General features: G+C 41.7%; 1 protein-coding gene across 3 annotated transcripts in view; it reads right to left on the bottom strand.

Annotated features, from left to right (window-relative positions):
* The window catches only part of PRIMA1 (proline rich membrane anchor 1), a 47645-nt gene that overhangs the window by 22299 nt on the left and 5315 nt on the right, over positions 1 to 20031 (bottom strand). For all 3 annotated transcript variants that reach the window (XR_011903764.1, XM_072338434.1, XM_072338433.1), the window contains exon 2: positions 19280 to 19430. Coding sequence is in view for 2 of the 3 variants with exons in the window: in XM_072338434.1 (XP_072194535.1) it covers positions 19280 to 19430 (151 nt within the window). In the remaining variant the exon portion in view is untranslated. The remainder of the gene's footprint in view (positions 1 to 19279; positions 19431 to 20031) is intronic.

Genomic DNA, 20031 nt, shown 5'->3' with positions numbered 1-20031 from the left:
GATGACCAAGTTCTTGTGATACTGTCCCCAGTCCAGAGTTCAGTACAGAGGAGAAAGGCTCAGCTCTGCTACCTGCAGGAAACCTCTCCCCTCCTCCAAGACTGTCATCTTCTGTACATCAGCAGCAGACGTCATGCTGATAAGGACAGGCTTTCAAATCACATTAGGGAGGTTTATAAGGGAGCAGTAGCAGTGTCTACCAATCAGTATCGCATCTGCTATCATTGTAACCTTGGAGAAAGGAAGGGGAATAGGTTTTAAAAGTACAGGAATTTTATTGCATTTATTAATTGCTATTAGAGGACTGTGGCTGTCAAGCTTCTTCCCTATTACACTGCCCAATAGTTAAGAAATGTTTACATTATGAAATGTTAACTCATGAAAACAAGCAATTGTTAATTACATTATTCTTATTCAATTTAGGGCTAGAACTGTGTATTTAATGCTACTCAAAACAAGCAACATTTTGAATCAGAAGTACCACTGATGGCATTTAGCTCAAATCTTTTTCTCCAGGGCCAAATTCCTTTTCCCATACTTTCTGGTACATCTGTTTCTTGAAGGACGGTGAGCAGCAGACAATGGCATGAGCAACACTGGTTATTGCAGAGGGGGAAGAGACCCTTTCCTCAGTGTACTCAACCACATAACTATCATGAGATGTTGGGTCTCCCTAAAGAAAGTTCAACAATGATCCAGTTAATGGGAATCTGTATTTTCAGTTAAGCAGAGGAAATAACCAAAAGGAAGCTGAGAAATCAAGTAAGTTGTAGAATTAATGGTTCCTGGTTCCTCTTCTGACAGTCTACTTCCAAACCATTTCAGCAACTAAAGTTTTACTTTCTTACTATGATGCTAGCTGCAGAGTCAGTTTTCACCATGGGGATGGAATTATGTATTGTATTCTGATGTGACTTGATATTTATGAATGATTTAAATATTGTTTTTTTTTGTTGTTTTGTTGGACCACTCTGGAACAGAGAGTATTTCAAAGATAAGAAAATGCTGGCATGCAGGGGCATACATACTCAGGGCCAACTCTTCCCTCCTGATATTGCCTCATGAAACAGAAACGGTCCCACTGAAATCAAATTAAGCATATATGTGTATGATACAATCATACAGAATAGGACTGGTAGAGTCTTTTGTACTTAGTTCCTATTCTTCCTCCAAGGCAGGACCAACCATACTAGTCATAGAGTAAAACAAGATCGTGAGACCAGGTTGGGTTGCTCTTCAGCACAACAAGTGAGAGTGACAAATGGCAAAGAAAGGGCCTAAAGCAACACCTGCTACCTGCTTGAGTAGCATGTGCTCCTTGGAGGTTTATCACAGCATTTTACACAGAGAATAAACAGATGCGTTTGGAACAGAATAGTGAAAATTACTCCTGACAGCTTACACGTAGCTATTAAAGACAGGAAATAAGAATTGCCATTGTGGAGATGACCCTTAATTCACCCAGCTCCATTCCCTTCCTCGCTGATCCAGACCAGTAACTCAGAAAAACATGAGAAACAACTCTGGAAGCCATCAAAGCCTGTTTATTAGTTGCTTGTGGTTTTATGCAGCTTTAAAAATTATATTTCTATGCTTACTATTGCAATGCTAAGTAATCTTGTTTTCCTTAGAAATGTACAATCTTACCAATAAGCTTCTGGTTGTGTGGTTGCTTCCACCTTCCTCAGTATGCATTTGTACTGTCCTCATTACTGTGACATTTATTCATCTTTAATGCATTTCTTCTCACAATTATCCTCTGAGGAAGAGCAGAACTTCTTTAATCCTCTTGAATGTAAGGGAAACCAGAGCTTGGCCCACCTGGATGCCCCATATATCAGGTGTGAGGCACAGAGAAGTGCCCCTTGGAGAGGCCCACACTTGGCTGTTAATATTAGGAAGGCACTGATGTCTCCATCTCTGGAGTGTGTGGCTCTGGCCTGCTCCCTGATAGCCTCCATCTTTATGCATTCTCTTTTAAATCTATTATAAAACAGAAGAGGTATATTTTTCCAGAACTAAATCATATCCTTTCCCTTGTCTGATAAAGAAACAGTGAATCATGCACTGCTGTCATTCACAGCACTGTTTCAGGTGGAAAGGAGGATATCCCCAGGTGAAGGTAGTCCCTGCTTCATCACTATGGGGTTACCAAGAGCTGACATCTGCTTTCTTGGCATTTAGTGCTGGTCTCACATGAGTGGCTTCAGCTGCTCAGAGCATGACCACCATCCAATTTGACTAATTCCTGTCTTCTCTTCATTTGTCTCAAGATCAGCTGAACAGAGAAACTGATTTTCAAAGTGCAAAGCAACCTGAGGAAAATGTTCTGTTTCTCCTAGACGCTGAAGTGTTGTACTGCACACTGAACAAACCACTGGGTGGAAAGTAGCAGGAAAGTTGTGACATTTTAAAGATAAGCAACCTAAGCTAAGCAACTGCAGGCTGTCATCCTGACAGAAGCCTTGCTAAAATATTGAATATTCCCTTCAATTAATAAAGTATTAAAATAAGTCACTGATGCTCAACAGCAAAGATTTAAGAAAATCTTGTCAAACTAGCCAGATATTTTCTAAAGAGATTACTGGTTTGGTAAATACATGTATTACAGCTGGTATGATAACCTTAGACTTTGGAATGGCATTTGATGTTGGGACTATGAAACTATAAAGCTATACAGTATGCTTGGAACATATGAATTGAGCTAAAAAACAGGGGTCTAGTATGCCTCAAAATCTAACTGTATATGCTACCAAGGTAATTTGGTTTTTAGCAACTCCTTTCTTTCCCCCAAAATATAGGAATAGATATTGGTAAAGTTTGTAAACCATCCAGGAATGTACTCCACTACAAATGGAGATAAGTATATTTAGATTAGAAATAGGATAATTATTATCATTAAGGGTAATTATCCATTACAATACTCTATCAAGTCTTAAAATATTTCACTGAAAACTTCAGTTTAAGGTAGACTGTTCATTTCTCCTCAAAGAAGTCCAAATCCAGCTGTAGAGATTTACTTAAAATAATAAGCAAGTCATGAAAACATTCTGCCTCTGAGAAGCCCACATGAGCACAATGCCTTTTTTCCTTCTGGCCTTAAAAGTCAGGAAGTACAAACATTGGGTTAGGTTTACTCTTAGGCAGACAGTGTTTTCCCTTATTCCAAACAGGATTAAAGACTAAATAAAGACAGTATCAGCGCAATGACTCAACAGACCCATTTCAGACCAACTATGGGTGGCTGGAACCAACTTTGAGATAACAAACTAATAAAAATGTACACTGAGAGTAAAGGCATCCTGCAAACCCTTCAAGCGTCAGAAAAATCTCATGCACTTGCTTTCCTTGACTAAATTTGTCTTGAAGTCTCAGCATTAAGGCAGCTTCAACTCTAATGCTAAATGAGGAAGTACCTGTACGCACACAGGTCTAGCCAGAAATGGGCATACCAGGTGTAGTGGAAATGCTAAGTCACAGCCTGAACCAGTGACTGAGCACCTGATGAAAAGGCAGGGCCAACCCAGGGAGCTCAGGTGCATGCAATGCAGTTGAGTGACTGGAAGGGGTAGAGCCAGGATCCCTCCCTTTCCAGACCTCATTTAAGTGTTGGCAGTGGAGGTGAGGGTATCTTTTGCAAGAGATTCCTGCCTACCTGAGATCTTCTGAAGGTGAGCAACTGTTTTTCTTCATTTCTGCTTATGTTGCATTTGGGCTTGTTCTCATTGCTGTAGCTGAAGGCTTTGTCATCCTACTCCTATTGCAGTCCTTTCCATTGTGTTATAGCATTACATCAGGAAATATTAGCTTGACTACAGAGGGCTTCTTGGAATGTCCAGACACAAAAATAAGAGGAGGAAAATGGAAATAAAGCTTCCATGAAATTATAAAGAAATATCTGTTTTCTTTCTAGCAGATCTTAGAGTGGGTCACTCTCAAGGTTGTTCTCAGCTGCTTAAAACAAAATAAAACCAACCAAACAAAAACCAATGATGAGGCAGTTTTTAGTCATGTTTTCTGGATCACTGGTAAGGGGTTGTATGTATGATATAAAAATGATATGTACTGTCTGCAACAGAATATAGAAACAAGACTTGGACTCTTCGAATGTGTTCTCAGATTATCTCCAGTACTCAGTTATGCTTTATAAAGCTTAGATTTTGGAAATGCCACTATTTTAATGAGGGTTAGTACTTTCCATTGCAGTATTGCTTGTAGGCTAATTTCTCTTTGCGTTGGAACACTGCCACATTAAAAAAGTATCAGCCCTGAGCCTGATAAGAGGGACTAAGGGCTGCTTTCCACCACAGAAACCATGCTGATCCTCAGTCCTCCACAGAATCAGTGAGGGAGAGGAGGGAGGCAGCGCTCAACCCTCCGGCCCTGGCCATCACTGCCAGCCAGCTGAACAAAACAGGGATGAGCCAACAAACAGACAAGGGAGCAGTGACCCGTCTCCCACGTGCAGTCCCAGAGAAGTGTCTCTGGCTGGGGTCTGAGTGCGTCAGCCTGCCATAGGCTTAGTCCCAGACAGCTGGTGAGTGCACGCTGACATGATGTGGAAGAGTGACGGTGACCCCCTCACCTCCCTACAGCAACAGTGACTTCATGTCTAAAAAAGGAAGAGCGCTTTCAAGATAAATCAAAACTGCTTATTGTTTTTCCTCCTGCTTTTATTTCTGTTCTTGCAGAAAGGTCAAGAGTGCTGGTGTAATCATTTTTATGAGACATCTGCCCATTTTTAATATTGTACATTTACCACAGGCTAGGCCCAACCATCTCTATGCCTGCAGCGCTTCTCTTGCTTTTGTAGGGCTGCCTGAATCAGCCGTGCCCTTCTACTTTGCTAGCCTGGAAGCACACTGGACTGTGCTTTGAAGACAGGCTCATATTCCAAGGGCTTTAAGTGTTTTATCTATCTTGGTTGGAAATTGGAAGGAACTGTGAATGCCGGTAATATGTTTCTGCTGACCCATAGGTTATGTCACATATGTTAGGGACCTGCTGATCTGCTGGTTTAGGCAGGATTAGGTTCTAGTCTCAACTTCACTGTTATTTGCCCTCTTATTTTGATAAATGCACTAATCAGCACTTTGGCATCTCCATTTATAAGACAAGGTGAAGCTACTAGTTCCTGCAGCCATTATTGAGCTGGGATGCAGAGCATCTCTGCCAGCTCTGGGCTCTTTGGATGAAGGATTTGTTACCTAATCCGGGGCAATGCAGAGAGATCTGTGAGTCAGTGTAAACTCAAGTGTCCCTGGCTTGGTTGCTGCATTTTGTCACGTAGGAACAGTTACAGATGTGTTTGGATAGCCCATGTGATAGGAATACACTGTGTGCACCCAGGGCTGCTAACAGGGAGAAGCAGCCAGTGTGGAGAAAACAAATCTTTCACAAAGAGCCATCTAATGAAATTTGTAGTACTATTAGACTTTGATACAAATATAGCCCTTCAGCTGTTATTTTTAAAATGGATTTCAGGAACATGAGTAGGTTCTTTCTTCTTTGGGCTTTATCCAATGAAATTCCTGGATTTGTGGGAGAACACTTCTAGGAGGATGACAGAAATGACTCTGACCAGAAGATGAGGGCCTTGGTGCTGGCTTCCCAGAGCAAAAAGCATTTGTGCATTGTGGTGGGTTCTCTGCTGTTACTCCTGCTCCATCTGCCCTGCACTTGCGATTCCTTGTACAAGCTGAACATGTCAAGACAAGCATTCACAATTGGGACACCATGTGTCTGAAATAATTCATTTTGAAGATACAGAAGCTATAAGATATGAATGGATGCACTCTGCTGTTTCCTTGGCAGGTCCAGATATCATCTCATCTTCAGCCCCCCTTCACAATTATTGCCTACAAATGCTAGCAGACAATGTCTGAGCTGCCAGAGGGTGGGCAGGTGAGGGAGTACATCAAACCAATGGCTAGTGGCAGTGCTGGGAAAAGTACAGGCCTGCAAACTGGGCCAGGCCCTCCACAGGTTGCTGGATGTGGCTTTGGGGGCAGCCTGCAAACAACCATTGCCTTCTCTGCTCTACTTCCAGACTGCTCAGTAGAAAGACTACCTGGATTTGTCCAGCAACCATAAGGCTGCTCCTCTGCCTCACGTTTATAAGCAAACCCATCTAGCTGGTGGCTCTGGCCATGGTCTGTCCTCCCCACCCCAGTGCTTCCAGGCAGCTACAATCCCCTGGAGAAATCACAGAGTCACAACATTGTATGGGTTGGAAGGGACCTCTGGAGAACATCTAGTCCATTCCCCTGTTAAGGCAGGTGTCCTACAGATGCAATGAAATGGCACAAAGAAGATATTGCAAGCAGACTGTCTTAGGGGAACAAAATGGTGCATGGACTCTTAAATGTTCAACGTAGATGTTGGTGGGCACAACACTCAGGATGTGGCTCCAGCTCTGCCACTGCTTCTCGCTCATTTCCCTTACATAAGCAGAAATAGCAAGCTCCAAGAGAGCACTATGCTAAAGTACTTAAATCAGTACTTAACACAGTGAATTAAATTCAGCAAATGCACTAAAATACAACATTTCCAGAAAGCCATGAATCTTAAGGCTTTTCTCTTCAAGCTTAGAGATGTGCTGCTGTTTGGAGAGCTGGAGAGGTAAACTTTGTGCAGGATGGTCAGCACAGAAAGCCAGCTCTGTTAGCAGCCATCATTACTTTGAGACTGGGCCAATGCAGCAGGAATGGATGACAGCTTCAATAACAGATGAAGTCAACCTGGGACAAGTATGTCTCCAATAAATCCAAACATCATAGAATGGGTTTGGATTATGTCAGTACCCAAAAATTACTGACCTAAAAAGCTTCTGTGTTGTTTCTGTTTCCTGAAATGCTGCCTCAGAGCAAACACCAGAAGATGCTGCCCAGCAAGGAAAAACTGAAGAACTCCTTTACAGCAGCAATGTCTTATCCCACCATTCTCATCTCTGGATTATGGCTGCAACTGTATGCAATGTGACTAGACTGGCTTAAACAAAATAAGATCCCCCTAAATTTGCTGTAGATTTTGACCTACACAAAAGTTCCACATAATTTTTTTTTCCACACTTTTTCAGTTCATTGTAGGCTTGTGTTTTTTCTGCTGCTTGTAAACTGAGGGCTGTTTCCAGAGAGCCATGAGCTAGTCGGGTAAACAACTGCTACTAGGCAATAGTAGTGTGCTCAGCAGAAAGCCTGTCCTGATTTACTGCCTCCCTCAAGTAGTTAGGTTAAATAACACTGGTGGAAATCAGCTATTCCTGGAGCAGATGATTCTTCTGTTTATCACATTATGTTGCAGACAACTTTATATCACGCAGCTGCTCTGTGCATATGTTCCTACTACGGTTTTAAGGGGGATGCTGTTATCACTATGCAGTGGGAACTTCTGCTATAATAAAAACGTGTAGGATAATGCTGGAGAAATTCCCTTCCCTGAAGCTTTCACACTGCAGACGCTGTTTCTCTGTACTCTCAGTTCACCTCTTTGTTTAGTTCTCTCCTCCTTTCTAAAAATAATTTCCCTCTAAAACAAGAATCGTGCTTAGTTTTGTGCATAGATCATAGGATGGGACTTTAAGAAATGGAGGAAAGGAGCAGTTCTTCAGGAGCTTTATAGAGATCATAGGTGATAGAGGGGTATGTGGCTCATTGCAAGAAGTAGGACTGTAACCTCAGGTGGAAAAAAGCTGAGCCTGAATGTAGCTAGGGAAAGAGAGAGAAGCTGTGTTGGACTTCCAAGTGTGGTGCTTGATACCTGAGCTTTAGAGGTCATTGAACATGGATGGGTTTGGGTTTTCTAGTAGATTTCACTAAATCCTCATGTTGCTATGCTGTCTTAGCTGGTCTCACGTTCTCTGCTTTTCCCTGGCAGTTAAGAATCCTTTGAAAAATGAACTTGTCATTAGTACCAAAATAAAAATAATACCAGATGAATGTACTGGTTGCTCAGGCATAAGTGAAGTACATTGAGATGAAGCAGCTTGTCCAAAGTAGCTACAGCTTGGTGAAAAAGCCAGAAAACAGAATGTCTTTTGACTCCTGGCCAGTCCTACGTTCTGGACTCCTCCTTGGGAGTCAGATGGAAACACTGAATTTAGTTATAACTGCATTATCAGGGTGGAAGCAGGAAGATTTCTGCCCAAAATTAATGCTATGCCCAGAACTTTTGTGTGGCAGAGACCTGTGGACAGCAGAGCATCCAATAGGAAAGGTTCATGCTAACCCCATAGAAAACTTGTATTGGTTTTAACATCACTTTAGAATGGCTCTTCAGGTCAGAGTCCTACATGCTTATAGAAATATAATGATGCCAAGCACAAAGCAATCAGAGGAATGGGGGTGGGGGGAGGGAGGGGAATAGGGAGGGAAAGTCTGTGCTCCAAGCAATCAACAAGCTGAGGACCAGAACTGCCAGCTTTAATCCTATCAAGCTGATGAGCCCCACCAGAACTGAGGCATGACCCCACAAATAGGAGCTAAGCATGGTTTCAGATGCCAAGGTCCTTTGGAGGAGAGTAGGGTTAGCAAGTGTGCAGAACGAGTCTGTTCTCTAAAGCATGATCTGGACAAGCAGTTTCATTTAAAGGCCTTGTGGAAAAAAAGCTTTTAAGGAGATTACATCATAGCTACTTTCTGTGTTAACACTCTGCTCTGGCATTTATCTTTACAATGGGCACACACGTCAGCTATTGCCCTGTCACATGTTTTTCTAACCAGCAATCTCCTGATGAGATGCTGCTTCTCCCTCTCCATCTGATTCTCCCTCAGCAAAAGGACAGAACTGTTTTTACCCTGATAAATCACATGCTATCAGTTATGACCTAAGCAAATTAGAATTGAAGCCTATGGCAGTCTCCTTGCAACAGTACAGTCTGGAAAGCCTCATGGGTACCATCTCATTTCCTTGGTGTACATGACCTGGACCAGCACCAACCTGAGTAGCACAGAGCAAGATGACACCCCTATAAAGTCCTAGTGCATGACAGCCATCGTTCAGGCAAATGTTGCTGTACTTGGCAGCCTGCTTTTTGAAATGCAGGAGTTGATCAGATTTGTGGGTATCTAGTGCCTCCAAGAAACAGGTCACAAATGCCTGAATGTTTTGTGTTAAATTAGTACTCTGGAATTTATTTCAGAAGGTGACCTGATTTCTGCAGGTTCTAAGCACTTAGATGCTTTAACTTGGATGCCTGATATGCCAGCCTCAATTAAACCTTCTGTGTTTTATCATACAAGAGTCAACCTCTCTTTTCTGAGGTACTGTCCCATGGGAACAGAAATCTTTCTAAGGAAGGACCCCAGCCTCAGATCTTTCCTTCCTTGTTGAGTGATTTTTATTATTATTATTAATTATTTATTTTGCAAGATCCTTACCTCATCCTCTGATTCTCCTCTAGTCACAGTAGTCCAAGTGTTTCTATAGTGTTCCAAGGTATAGGAATAAAAAGTTGTATATTTGCAGTTATTCCTTTTCCAATTCTGTAATGGGATAAATAATTTTTCCCTAGCAACCAGCTGCATTTCCTCGATCTCTTCACCAACCTTGTATTGAAGCAAAAACATCAGTGAGGCAGTGGTTTAGAGCAGAACAACAACCACACAGCCATGACCTGAAGACAGTGCTTCTCAGTTCTTTAGAACAGAGGCACTGCTGAGAGGCACAGACATACGCAAGTGCTGTACCATCCACTTCATTGCACAAACACACAGCCCAGCTCTCCAGTGGCAAGCGATGTGCAGAGAGCATGAGCTACCCTTCAGAAGGGAAAATCAGTGCCTGTGATCAGCTGCTTGCCTAAGCAAACTGTGGGATCCCCTCATATTCAGGAAAGAGGCCTGAAAACACAAACTCATCATGCTGAGTCTGCCTCTGCCACTTCAGTGCTCTGATACCTGAAAGTATATTAGCAGATTTCCACGTCAGGGCTCAACAGCCATACAGACATTAAAAATAACTATCTTCAGTGCTTGACATCCATCTCAAATCCAGTTTACAGCAGTAAGTTCTATACATGATAGCTCAGTATTTGGTGGGTTTAATGCCTTCTTGAGGTCCAACCAGCATGTTGGAGGCAGAAGGAAAGCAGCACTCAGACTCTCTTGTTGATGCCCCCTGCAGGGAGGCAAGACACCTCTTTGGCAGGGGTCATGATACATCACCCTGAAGTCTTCTGAAAGCTTATTAATCTTTCCGCTCTTGCAGTGAACAGGCCTTTGAAGGAGGGATGATGTATGCTGGAATCAAAATAGTTGAAACATGATTTTATAAGTCTAAGCCCCTGCACTGATGACCAGTCTTTTGCCAGAGAATGATTAATGAGATACTTCAGGACTGGCAGATTCAATCCCACAGAAGAATGACAGATTTTCTTTGTATAGTGTTCTATATGTATAGAACAAATTAAGAACAAGGTCTGCACAAGTTCTTCAGGCTGAGCAGTATTCACTTGAGCGGTGCCATCAAAGACACTAGGGCTGTGAAATACAAATAGAATTCAGTGCTGCTGTTGTGATTATCTTATAGATACTGTCTTTTTAAAGAGCTCAGGAACCCACACAGTAGCAAAGATTGGGCAAACCTCACAGCTTGGAACTGATGCAATTTCAATGTTTGTGTCTTCAGGGAAGGCAGATAGAAAACCATGTTCAGTCATCTGCAGGCCGAATTTCCTAGCACAGATTGTAGAAGATATGGAAATACTTGGGATATTTCCCTCACATATTAGTAGTAGCAGTTTCTAAGGCACTGATTTGTGTCTGTCTCTAAAAAAATAATGGTTTGTGTGTAGGGTGTTCAGACACTATATGGAAAGTGGCTATAATTGACATGCACTTGAGATTTGACTACAGATGGCTTTAAAAAGTTAACTTTAAAAAGAAAGACTGATATATGTCTGAGTTTTAGGGAACAGCTGGTTGACTATGTAGCATATACTTCTGTTAGTGTACACCACTTATATAAATGTAGATCTGTTAGACACAATAGTTAATTCCTTCTATCATTTCTGTGGCTCAGTTATTAATGGCAGAGCTACAGCTATCACCTAACATTTTTCTTTGAGGAGATCAGTTATTTCCACACCTACTGCACTTGGATTCCTTATCCAAAGCACCTTTGAATTTCATGTAAGAGAAATATAGTTAAAAATGATTGCTTGATCAGAGAAAAAAGTAACTAAACTGTAAAGTGCTTTCCAAACCAGAAGTAAACTTAATCTCAATAAGATAAATTCCACTTATCTCACTCAGTACCTGTAAAATCCAAAATAATTAAAATAGCATTTACAGCTTGTTAACAGATCAGGTAATTTCACTGTCATTTCACGACAGCCATCCTTACAATCAAAAGTGAAAGCAGATTGGTTATCGGTCATCGCCTGCACTCTCCTCTATCTTCACACAGAAATCTAGACCTGCATGAGCAGCCAAACTCTTGCAGAGATGCTATTGGCCATCACTCCATAATGAAGCACCTACCGCTTGTTAAATCAAACTGAGGGTTAAACCAAACCCTCCCTTTGCTCCACTGATAGTAACTTCCTTAGATACTGGCTGTGAAATAAGATTATACACAGCATCCAGAAGGAAGCAAAAATGTCCAGTGATGATTCAGTAGAATTTGTCCCACTGGTTACCTTCAACAAGCCCAGTTTGATTTGCCAAAGAACAGACCTTTGAGTAAAATGTTTTTTGCCAATGAACTGATGAAATATCAGCCCTGTTAAGAAGACATGATTCAAAAGGAAAAATTGACTCATTTTAACAACAATTAGGTATTCACAATTTGCTAGAATTTTATGTGATGTAATTTATTACTGCATGTGCTAAACTATCTCAATTATTAACGATAATTTTTGGCAGTGGTATCAATTACTAACTAACAATTTTATTACATTAATGGATGCTATTTACTCACTTCAGGATAAGAACTCAAACATCCAGACCGCTGCTTCCTCAATCTAATATCCTGACTGAAAAATTACTCATAAGTTGTGATTTTACAAGCAGCACAATACTTATTTACTACATTGATAACTAAGATAATGCATGAAAACATTACGAGAACATACTCTTTTGTGGGTCTGCTTTACCAAGGTCAGTTGCTTAGCTTTGCTGCCAGCACAGCTTGTGCCAATTAAGAGTTTACTTCTGGCTTGTCAAGATGAGGCACAACTCCAGACTGCCATGGGCATGGGAACTTACAATTATTTGTATCTCAACAGCCTCTGACTCATCAGTAACTTCACTGAATATTTGTTATCTTCTTAATCAATGAAATGGTAGTCGTGTACAAATGGACTGCCATCCACACAAGAAATTAATGTCTTCAGTTTTGCCAAGTCCTTTTGCTTAAAAAAATTAAATAAATAAAATATCAGGCTATTGGAGTACTCATCTCAAAGCAGAAGAGACTGCTCTCCTGCAGAATGAGTTTAATATCTACTGTTTCTTGTTTCTAAATTAGACAGTACTTTTAATCTACAGATAACAGAACTCTCGTTGATTTCTGCACTGCAAAATCTGGCCTGAGGCTCTTACTTTTAAACACTGGAAAATGTATGAACGAGTATGTTTTCAAGAGAGTGGATTTTTCCATAACATGGATTTATTACTGCATGAAAAATTCAAAACAAATCTGCAAGGTCCCAGAGCAGCAGGAAGATTCATCGCTTGCCTAAATAAAAATTAGCCTTGACAAAATATTTCAGAAGTTATTGTGGTGAAAAAACTCGTGAGTTGGGAAGGCAATGGAAGCTGAAAATAACAGTGTGATCCAATCAGTATTTTACAAAGAGATACAGAGAGTTTATAGCAGCCCAATATGAGACCTTACATACAGAATTGACAGCAGAATCCTATCAAGTATTAGCACGAGTCTTTTCTGGTCTTACCTGCTTCCTAGTCACTTCAGCCTTAAGTTTGGGCATCTGGGATATATATTATTTCAAACATTGTATTTCATTACTGCTTAAGAAATTTGCTCACCCTGAACGCTTTTCTCATTTTGACTCAGATATGAGAACTTCGAGCTTTTACTCCTACACTAGAAATAACTGAGCTACATGCAACAAGATACCAGGATTCTGAAATCTTTCTGTCTTTGGTATTTGAATTACCAGCACCTGCACTGCTAAGCAGGTGTCCTTGTTTCAGCTGGGACAGAGTTGATTTTCTCCACAGTATGTGGTATGATATCACGTTTTGGCTTTGGGAAAAGAACAAGGTTGATAACACACTGATGTTTTAGATGTTGCTGAGTAGTGCTGCACAAAGCCAAGGACGTTTTGGCTTCTCATACTGTCCTGCCAGCAAGGGGCTGGGGGAGGCATATGGAGCTGGGAGAGGACAGAGTCAGCACAGCTGACCTAAACTGGCCAAAGGAATATTTCATACCATATGGCATCAACTATAAAACTGGTGGGGTTGATAGAGGGGCAAACTGGCTTGGCATTGGTCAGCAAGTGGTAAGCAATTGCAATGTGCATGTCTTATTTTGTAAATATGTATGTAAATATAGTTATCTTTACTATTGTGGTTTTTTCCTTCCTTTTCCCCTCAATTCGCTCTCACATCCCATTGGGAGCAGGGAGTGAGCAAACAGCTGTGTGGTACTGAGTTCATTATGGTGTTAAACCTCAATGGCAGGAAATCTAAGCATTGCATTTCTGACTTAGGTGGGGTGAATTCTACTAAATCCCACCTTAGTAGCTTAGTAATTTTGTTCTCTGTGCTACTGGGGAAGGAAGTACCTGCAATGTGAAGTCAACATCATGTTAACCTGGACTCAAATTGACATGTGCCATCATCTATGTCTCCAGGTTGCATGGCTGAATGTCAATTCAGATTTGAAAGCCTCAGAATCCTACTGCAAGTTCTTAGAATCACAACCCTTTGGTAAGCTGAAAGTGCATCTGGGAGAAGATGAGAACTGAATTTGGTTTTGCATTGTAAGTTATAAACAAAGCTCTCACAGAGGAGTGTAATTCACAGTATAACAGCTGTGTTACCAAAACTTGAAAGGGTTTCCCTATTTCAGCACCATGCTTGCAGTTTAAAATCACAGTCTAGATCAATATGCTAGAAGAATGTTCTCTCACATTACTGTAGTTGCTGTCATTACTATAATTTTTTTTTTATGTAGGAGTCTGTGCACCTCTGCACTTTTGGTGTTACTGTAGTCCTCTTCCATTATTGCTCAGTTTTGCTAATAGGTATGTTGTATTAATTATAGAGGAAAGCGTTTTTCTCCAGTTAGGAAAACAAATTTCTTTGGCCACCATTATATTTACAGCTGCTCTCTGCAAAATTGCAAAGCACTTGTGAGGCAAAAAGCCTACACGGAAGGAAACCTCAAGTCAGAGCTCTCTGGGATACAAGAACTGCACCCAAATACCTGCAGCAAATTCCTGAGCACCTTGTTTTAAGCCATGACATGGCCTCCAGAAGGATTTCAATGAAACTTTTGCAATCATGACTTCCCCTCAACTTCTGAAAGACAATCACAGATGTCTGCCAAGGCCAGAGGTCCTTTCAGCATTGCATAGACAAGCCTGTCTGCATCTGTGCTCATGCAGTATAAGAAGTGATGTAGTAAGGACCAGGACTACATTGAGCTATCCTTTTAAAACACTCATTTGGAGAGAGTGCTTAGTTTGAGTTTTAAACTCATTTTTTTGACCCAATGTGGGTCACTCTGCCCATTCTATCACCAGGATATAGAACCTTAGATCATTGAAAACCCTAAGGTAAAGCCATTTCTTATTCTTTTATGTCCCAGAAGCACATGGATTTCATTTCTGTAAGAAGTTCCTGCTATGAAAGGCCATGTTGCTAGTGGACAGCAAGTGAAGTATTCCAAGATTAGTTACTTTAAAACCTACTCAGAATTTAAGAAGTTCCAGAGTGTTCATGTCCTTCAGACTCCTCCCTATTACACACATTGTGATCATCTGTCCTTTAAGATCCAAACGTCCTTGGCTTTCCTACTCCCACTGAAGGGATACTGCACACTTTTTGAAATTAAGCTATACATTTCTGCTCGTACAGTTGCCAAAAAGTTGCTTTCTGACTACAGTCAGTCATTTTTTGTTTTGGCATTTTCAACAGTCCAAATAATTAATTAATTAGACGCATTATCTTCAAGATAAAAGATTTCACCTTGAAAAACAAAATTGTACAATTACAGCCTGGAGATTAGAGTCCTCTGCAATTATATAATTCACTTTGGCTTTGCACTGTAGCTTGATTATGATTTATCTCTATTGAGAGCTTAGGACTTTCGCTAAGTTCAGTATCTGTGTAGGTATTTGTACATCCAGCTAGTCAAAGGCTGGTTAATATCCAGATTCAGCTGTGCTAGTTCTACTCACGTTTCCTCCACTAAATTTCAACTGAAGCAATATTTGGTCTGGTACGTCTGTCACTCAGAAAGGGGATGGCAGTACCAGAGATGGGCAGAGACAGCAAAATTTGCCAAGCAACAAGTGATGTGTTCATGCTGGACTTCTTTTCCCTTCCTTGGTTCATGTTTAATAAGTCACTTCTAAACTGTTTTTTTTTCCTTAAAACTTACACAGTCTAAAACTTAGACTGACTGCAGTACCTGGATGTCTACCGTCAATCCTCCCCTCCTTTGAAAGCCTGGCTTCTACTTCAAATGAAGTCCTTTCTTCTTTGCAGTGGCCCTGGAGAATCCCGTGTGCTCACAAAGCATTTAAAGGTTGACATCTGCAATCTTTTAGATTTTGAAGGGTCAACTTCATTTGAACTAGCTTCATCTCATGGGTCTGCAAAGCTGGGTTAGAAATTCTGCCTAAACAAGTACTCCATCCACCCTGCCTTAGCCTTGACTGAAAGCCAGGAACCAGGAGGAAAGCAGATGAGGGGGGAATAAGAAACAGGTAATTAAAAGCCAGATTATGAGAATCTTTGTCGGCCTTAGGCCCTTCACAGATACATGAGCTTTTCCTTCACTTCATTAACCAGCAGTTTTCTAAGCATGGGTTAAAGAGCGGGCTTCTACTTGCAAAAGGAGAGAGACCGCAGAAACATAAGGATGCCGGACTGTTTGGAGGAACTGTAATTGGCTCAACTCTCCAACAGTTCTCACTAGTTTTTCGCAAAGCCCCCAGCATCCCAGCTACTTCTAATATAGGCTAGGGATCCTCAGCTTGAAAACTCTCAAGAAGAAACACTCATATAAACTTAACAAAGCAGCAGTATCTCAGCAGGATACCAATAAACAGCAGCCAGGATGAAAGTTAGGAAACTCAAAACTGAAAAACTCATGGTGAAGACCCATGTGTCCCAATGTATGGAAAGAGATAATGAACCCCAGCCTAGCAATACTGAAAGAACCAGCATCCACAGAGATGAGTGTGGCCAACTCTCTAAAGTATTCACTGCAGCAGACCAGGATTCCTCTACTTAACGTGGATATGCTGCTGCAGGGCATGGAGAACGTCTCATGAGAGCTGCAGTGCAGCTACAGTGAAAGCAAGAACAGGGTTTGGAAGGGACATCAGTGATGTCAGTGTCTTGTATGAAGGTGTTAGAAACACGGGAAAAGGAGGCCCCTGACTGTGGCTGAGGGAAGACAAAAACAGTTTGTATTTTCTTTCCTGGGACCTGGAGTCTGGGTGGCAGAGTCATTATCTGAATTCACCAGTCTGTAATTCAGTTATCCATGCTGGGAAATATATGGACCAAACCATCTAATTTGATTCCCATACTCATATTGCTGCATGAATGATATGTCTCCTCAGAGCACAATGAAACACAACTCATACATTCCATATAAGCAAGTTGGCAAGTTTCTGCCACTTCTCATTTATTTAGACTGATTGCTAAGTTGTATGCAATTCTGTGTATTTGCTGTGAAAAGAATTAGCTTACTATACATCAGAATAAACACAGAACTTATCAGCAATTATACACGAATTCTGGAATTCATAATATTTAACAGATTTTGTATAAACATATCTGGAGGAGGCAGAGCTAAGGATTTGTCACTGGATGGACCAGTCAATATTGAAATGTTCAAAGAGACAGTAAATGCAATGTAATTGCTCCCAAAAGTCCTGAACTGTTCTCAAGCTCAGCAAAATAGTTTCAGGGATGGATTCAGCTGCTCACATATAATGTTGTCCCGCACATCCAAGTAGTGTTTGCTGAAGTGGGATTGATGGAGAATACAGAAGGAGTATTCTGTGTTTTTCCACCACAGCAGGTGGAGACCAACCAGAACATGTCAAAAATGGCTGCCAATGTGTGTAGTAATGGAACAGGCAAGAGATATGTACTTACTGGCTTCCACCATTAGATTCACACCACAACGTGTAGAGATGATATAAACTTCCAACAACTTTCAGTGCAGTTGAAAATACAGCTGCAAAAGGCTGTGCCTAGGAGACTGCAGCCTTTTGTGGCTGGCAAAGCTCTGAGGGCAATGGCAGCATCTTCTCAAACTACCTCGTGGTGCAGGCATTGTATTTTGTAAAAGTAACAAACCTGTGGCTCCTGGGCTGCTGCTGCTTTTGCCGAGGTCTTTCCAATACTCAAATCACTGAAGAAGTACAAAGTGCAAGCCTAGCAACAAGCACTTAATGGTTTGTCTTGTCCCTTTACTGCTTTATCCAAATGTTGTTTAAAAGTGGTGTCCATAACATCAATATTTAACCACAAGGCTCAGTCATTCTCACAAGAATGGGGCTTGCTGTACACATAAGCTAAATCACAGCGCCTAGACAGCCGATAATAATTAAAGCCTCTTTCAAGATGAGGCACTTGATTGCTACTCTGAAGCTCACTGGTGAAAGGAATGCGTAATCTATTTTTTTATTGCATTTGAAATGAAAGAGCTTGTTTAAATATTAGTCATCTGGATTTATATAGCTCATTTTTAGAGCTGGGCTAGCACCTGGCAATCCAGCCTGAGTAAGCATCAGGCTATCCCAGTCGCAGGCCTGTTTGATTTCTGTTTCCTCTTTTTACAGCATGTGACAGACTGATTTTTTTTTTTCCTGGGATGATTTCCTTCCCACTCACAGCAGACAGCTCCATACATGCAGAGCAGCTGCCTGCCAGGCAGAGCAGAGCAGAGCCCTCCTCCCACAATGCTGAGCACCGTGCCCAGGACCAATGCTGACATTGATCTGCATATGGGTAAGAGTGGTACCCTCAGGGCAATGAATAGCCTAGGTGCAAGAAAACAGTGATAAAACACATTATTTTCTGACTATGAGACAAAGATAAAGGCAATTTTCACTATTACTATCCACAACATTTATTTTTTTTTCTGAAAATTGAAAGAGATTTCTCCTACTATTAAAAACATTCATTTCTGCCTTTCAAGCTGTCTTTGTTTTTCCTTTCCCAAGTGTTTCAGATTACTGCTTTTTTTTTTCTGCCTTCGCCTTACATTTCTGCAGCCTGGCACAGATACGAAGCTTGCTGCTGGCAGAAAACACTGCAAAATTCTGCCCATCCTCTGCCAGGCTGAAAACTATGTGTGAGCCTTCCTCATGTCTTGCACACATCTGAGGATGGAGCTGATAGAGACAAACAGCCAAATGATGCTGCTAATGATTTCTTTTCCCTCAGGGGAAGCACTGAGAAGGATAATAGATATACTTTGCAACACTGTTCCCAGGGGATTTTATCTAAGCAGGGAGAAGAATTAATAGGCAGCCTTTCAGGGAGAGACAAATATGCAAAAATATCACAGTGCTAAGGAGTTCTGCTGACAGAGCAAGCACCAAAAGGTGTCTGTGCATGGCTTAGCCCATGTCTTGGCACTGAGTCAAAGCAGGCAGTGCCAGCAGGGTCAGCTCACTGCTTGGGGATTTGTCCATGCCACCCTTTCCACCCAAGTTGGTCTGGACAGAATGTTGGAATTTTTGCCTGCTTGTAAATTAATGGGTCTTGGACTGTGCAGACCTCCAGGCTGCATATATGGTGAAAGAGAAGGTGATGTAAATCCAGGAGAAGAACAGTGCTTAGTCTGCATAGAAAAGAATTTGTCAGGGCTATGACATTAGTGAACCATTTGAAGCCAGAGAATCATTTATAATACAATGAAAGGAGGGAATTTCTCTGGCTTTCCTCCAGAACCCAAGTATTATTCATTGATCAGAAACCAGATCTCCACCTCCACTGAGAACATTTTTTTTTCCTCCATTTGCTAAGTAGAAAATGACAAACGAGCTCGCTGTGCCCTCTCCCACATCCTTCCCTCTCCCATCTGCCCAGGCATCCCTGTCCCTCTGCCCACTTACCCGGCACCACCAGCAGCCTGGGGGGTGGTGGGGGAGGAGGTGGCGGTGGTGGTGGTGGTGGAGGCCTGCACTGGCAGATCTGCTGGCAGCTCTCCTGGACTTCATCTACTACAGGCTTGGAGCATGACTTCTGGGGCTCACCCTGAGTGACCTGTGGAGAAACAAGTCATGGCACAAGCAGCAGAAAGAGGGAAAACTGATTTTCTGTCAACATGCTTTTTGAACTTGAGTTCCTAACTGGCACCTCAGAGTCTGGAGAGAACTGAGCTCCTGCCACTGCTGTTCCTCACTGAGGACGCAAGGTTGCTTCCCTATGATGTCTCAGCTTTATGTTTTACTTAACATAGTATCTTCAAGACCTCTTTACTTCTGACTGTAGCCTTCTGGTTTCTGAATTATTATGGGGTAGAGTGCAGGCGGATAGTGGCAGACAATGTGGTTGCGTAAGCCCTCTTTCCTTAGGATGGCCGTCTAATAGCATGCATTATTCACAGGGTCGTTGCTGCAAGCCAAAGAGAGCTAATAAAAACTGCAAGACATTTAGGGTCAGTATTATCTCATTTTTCTTATGGCAGAACCAAGAGCCAGAGATCTCTCCTGTTTTGCCACCTTCCCTTTCATGTTAGGAGACATGCTTCACTCCCAACCGTGGCAAGGTGCAGCCCCATTTACTCATCTACAGACTGCATGGAAGACTTGGTCAAAATGGAAATGCCACAGCCTGTGCCTTGCAGCTTCCTATTGGTTATCAT

This window comes from Excalfactoria chinensis, chromosome 5, assembly GCF_039878825.1.
Source record: "Excalfactoria chinensis isolate bCotChi1 chromosome 5, bCotChi1.hap2, whole genome shotgun sequence".
Lineage (NCBI taxonomy): Eukaryota > Metazoa > Chordata > Aves > Galliformes > Phasianidae > Excalfactoria > Excalfactoria chinensis.
The sequence above is the reverse complement of the archived record's forward strand: the minus strand, read 5'-3'. Positions and strand labels throughout refer to the sequence as shown.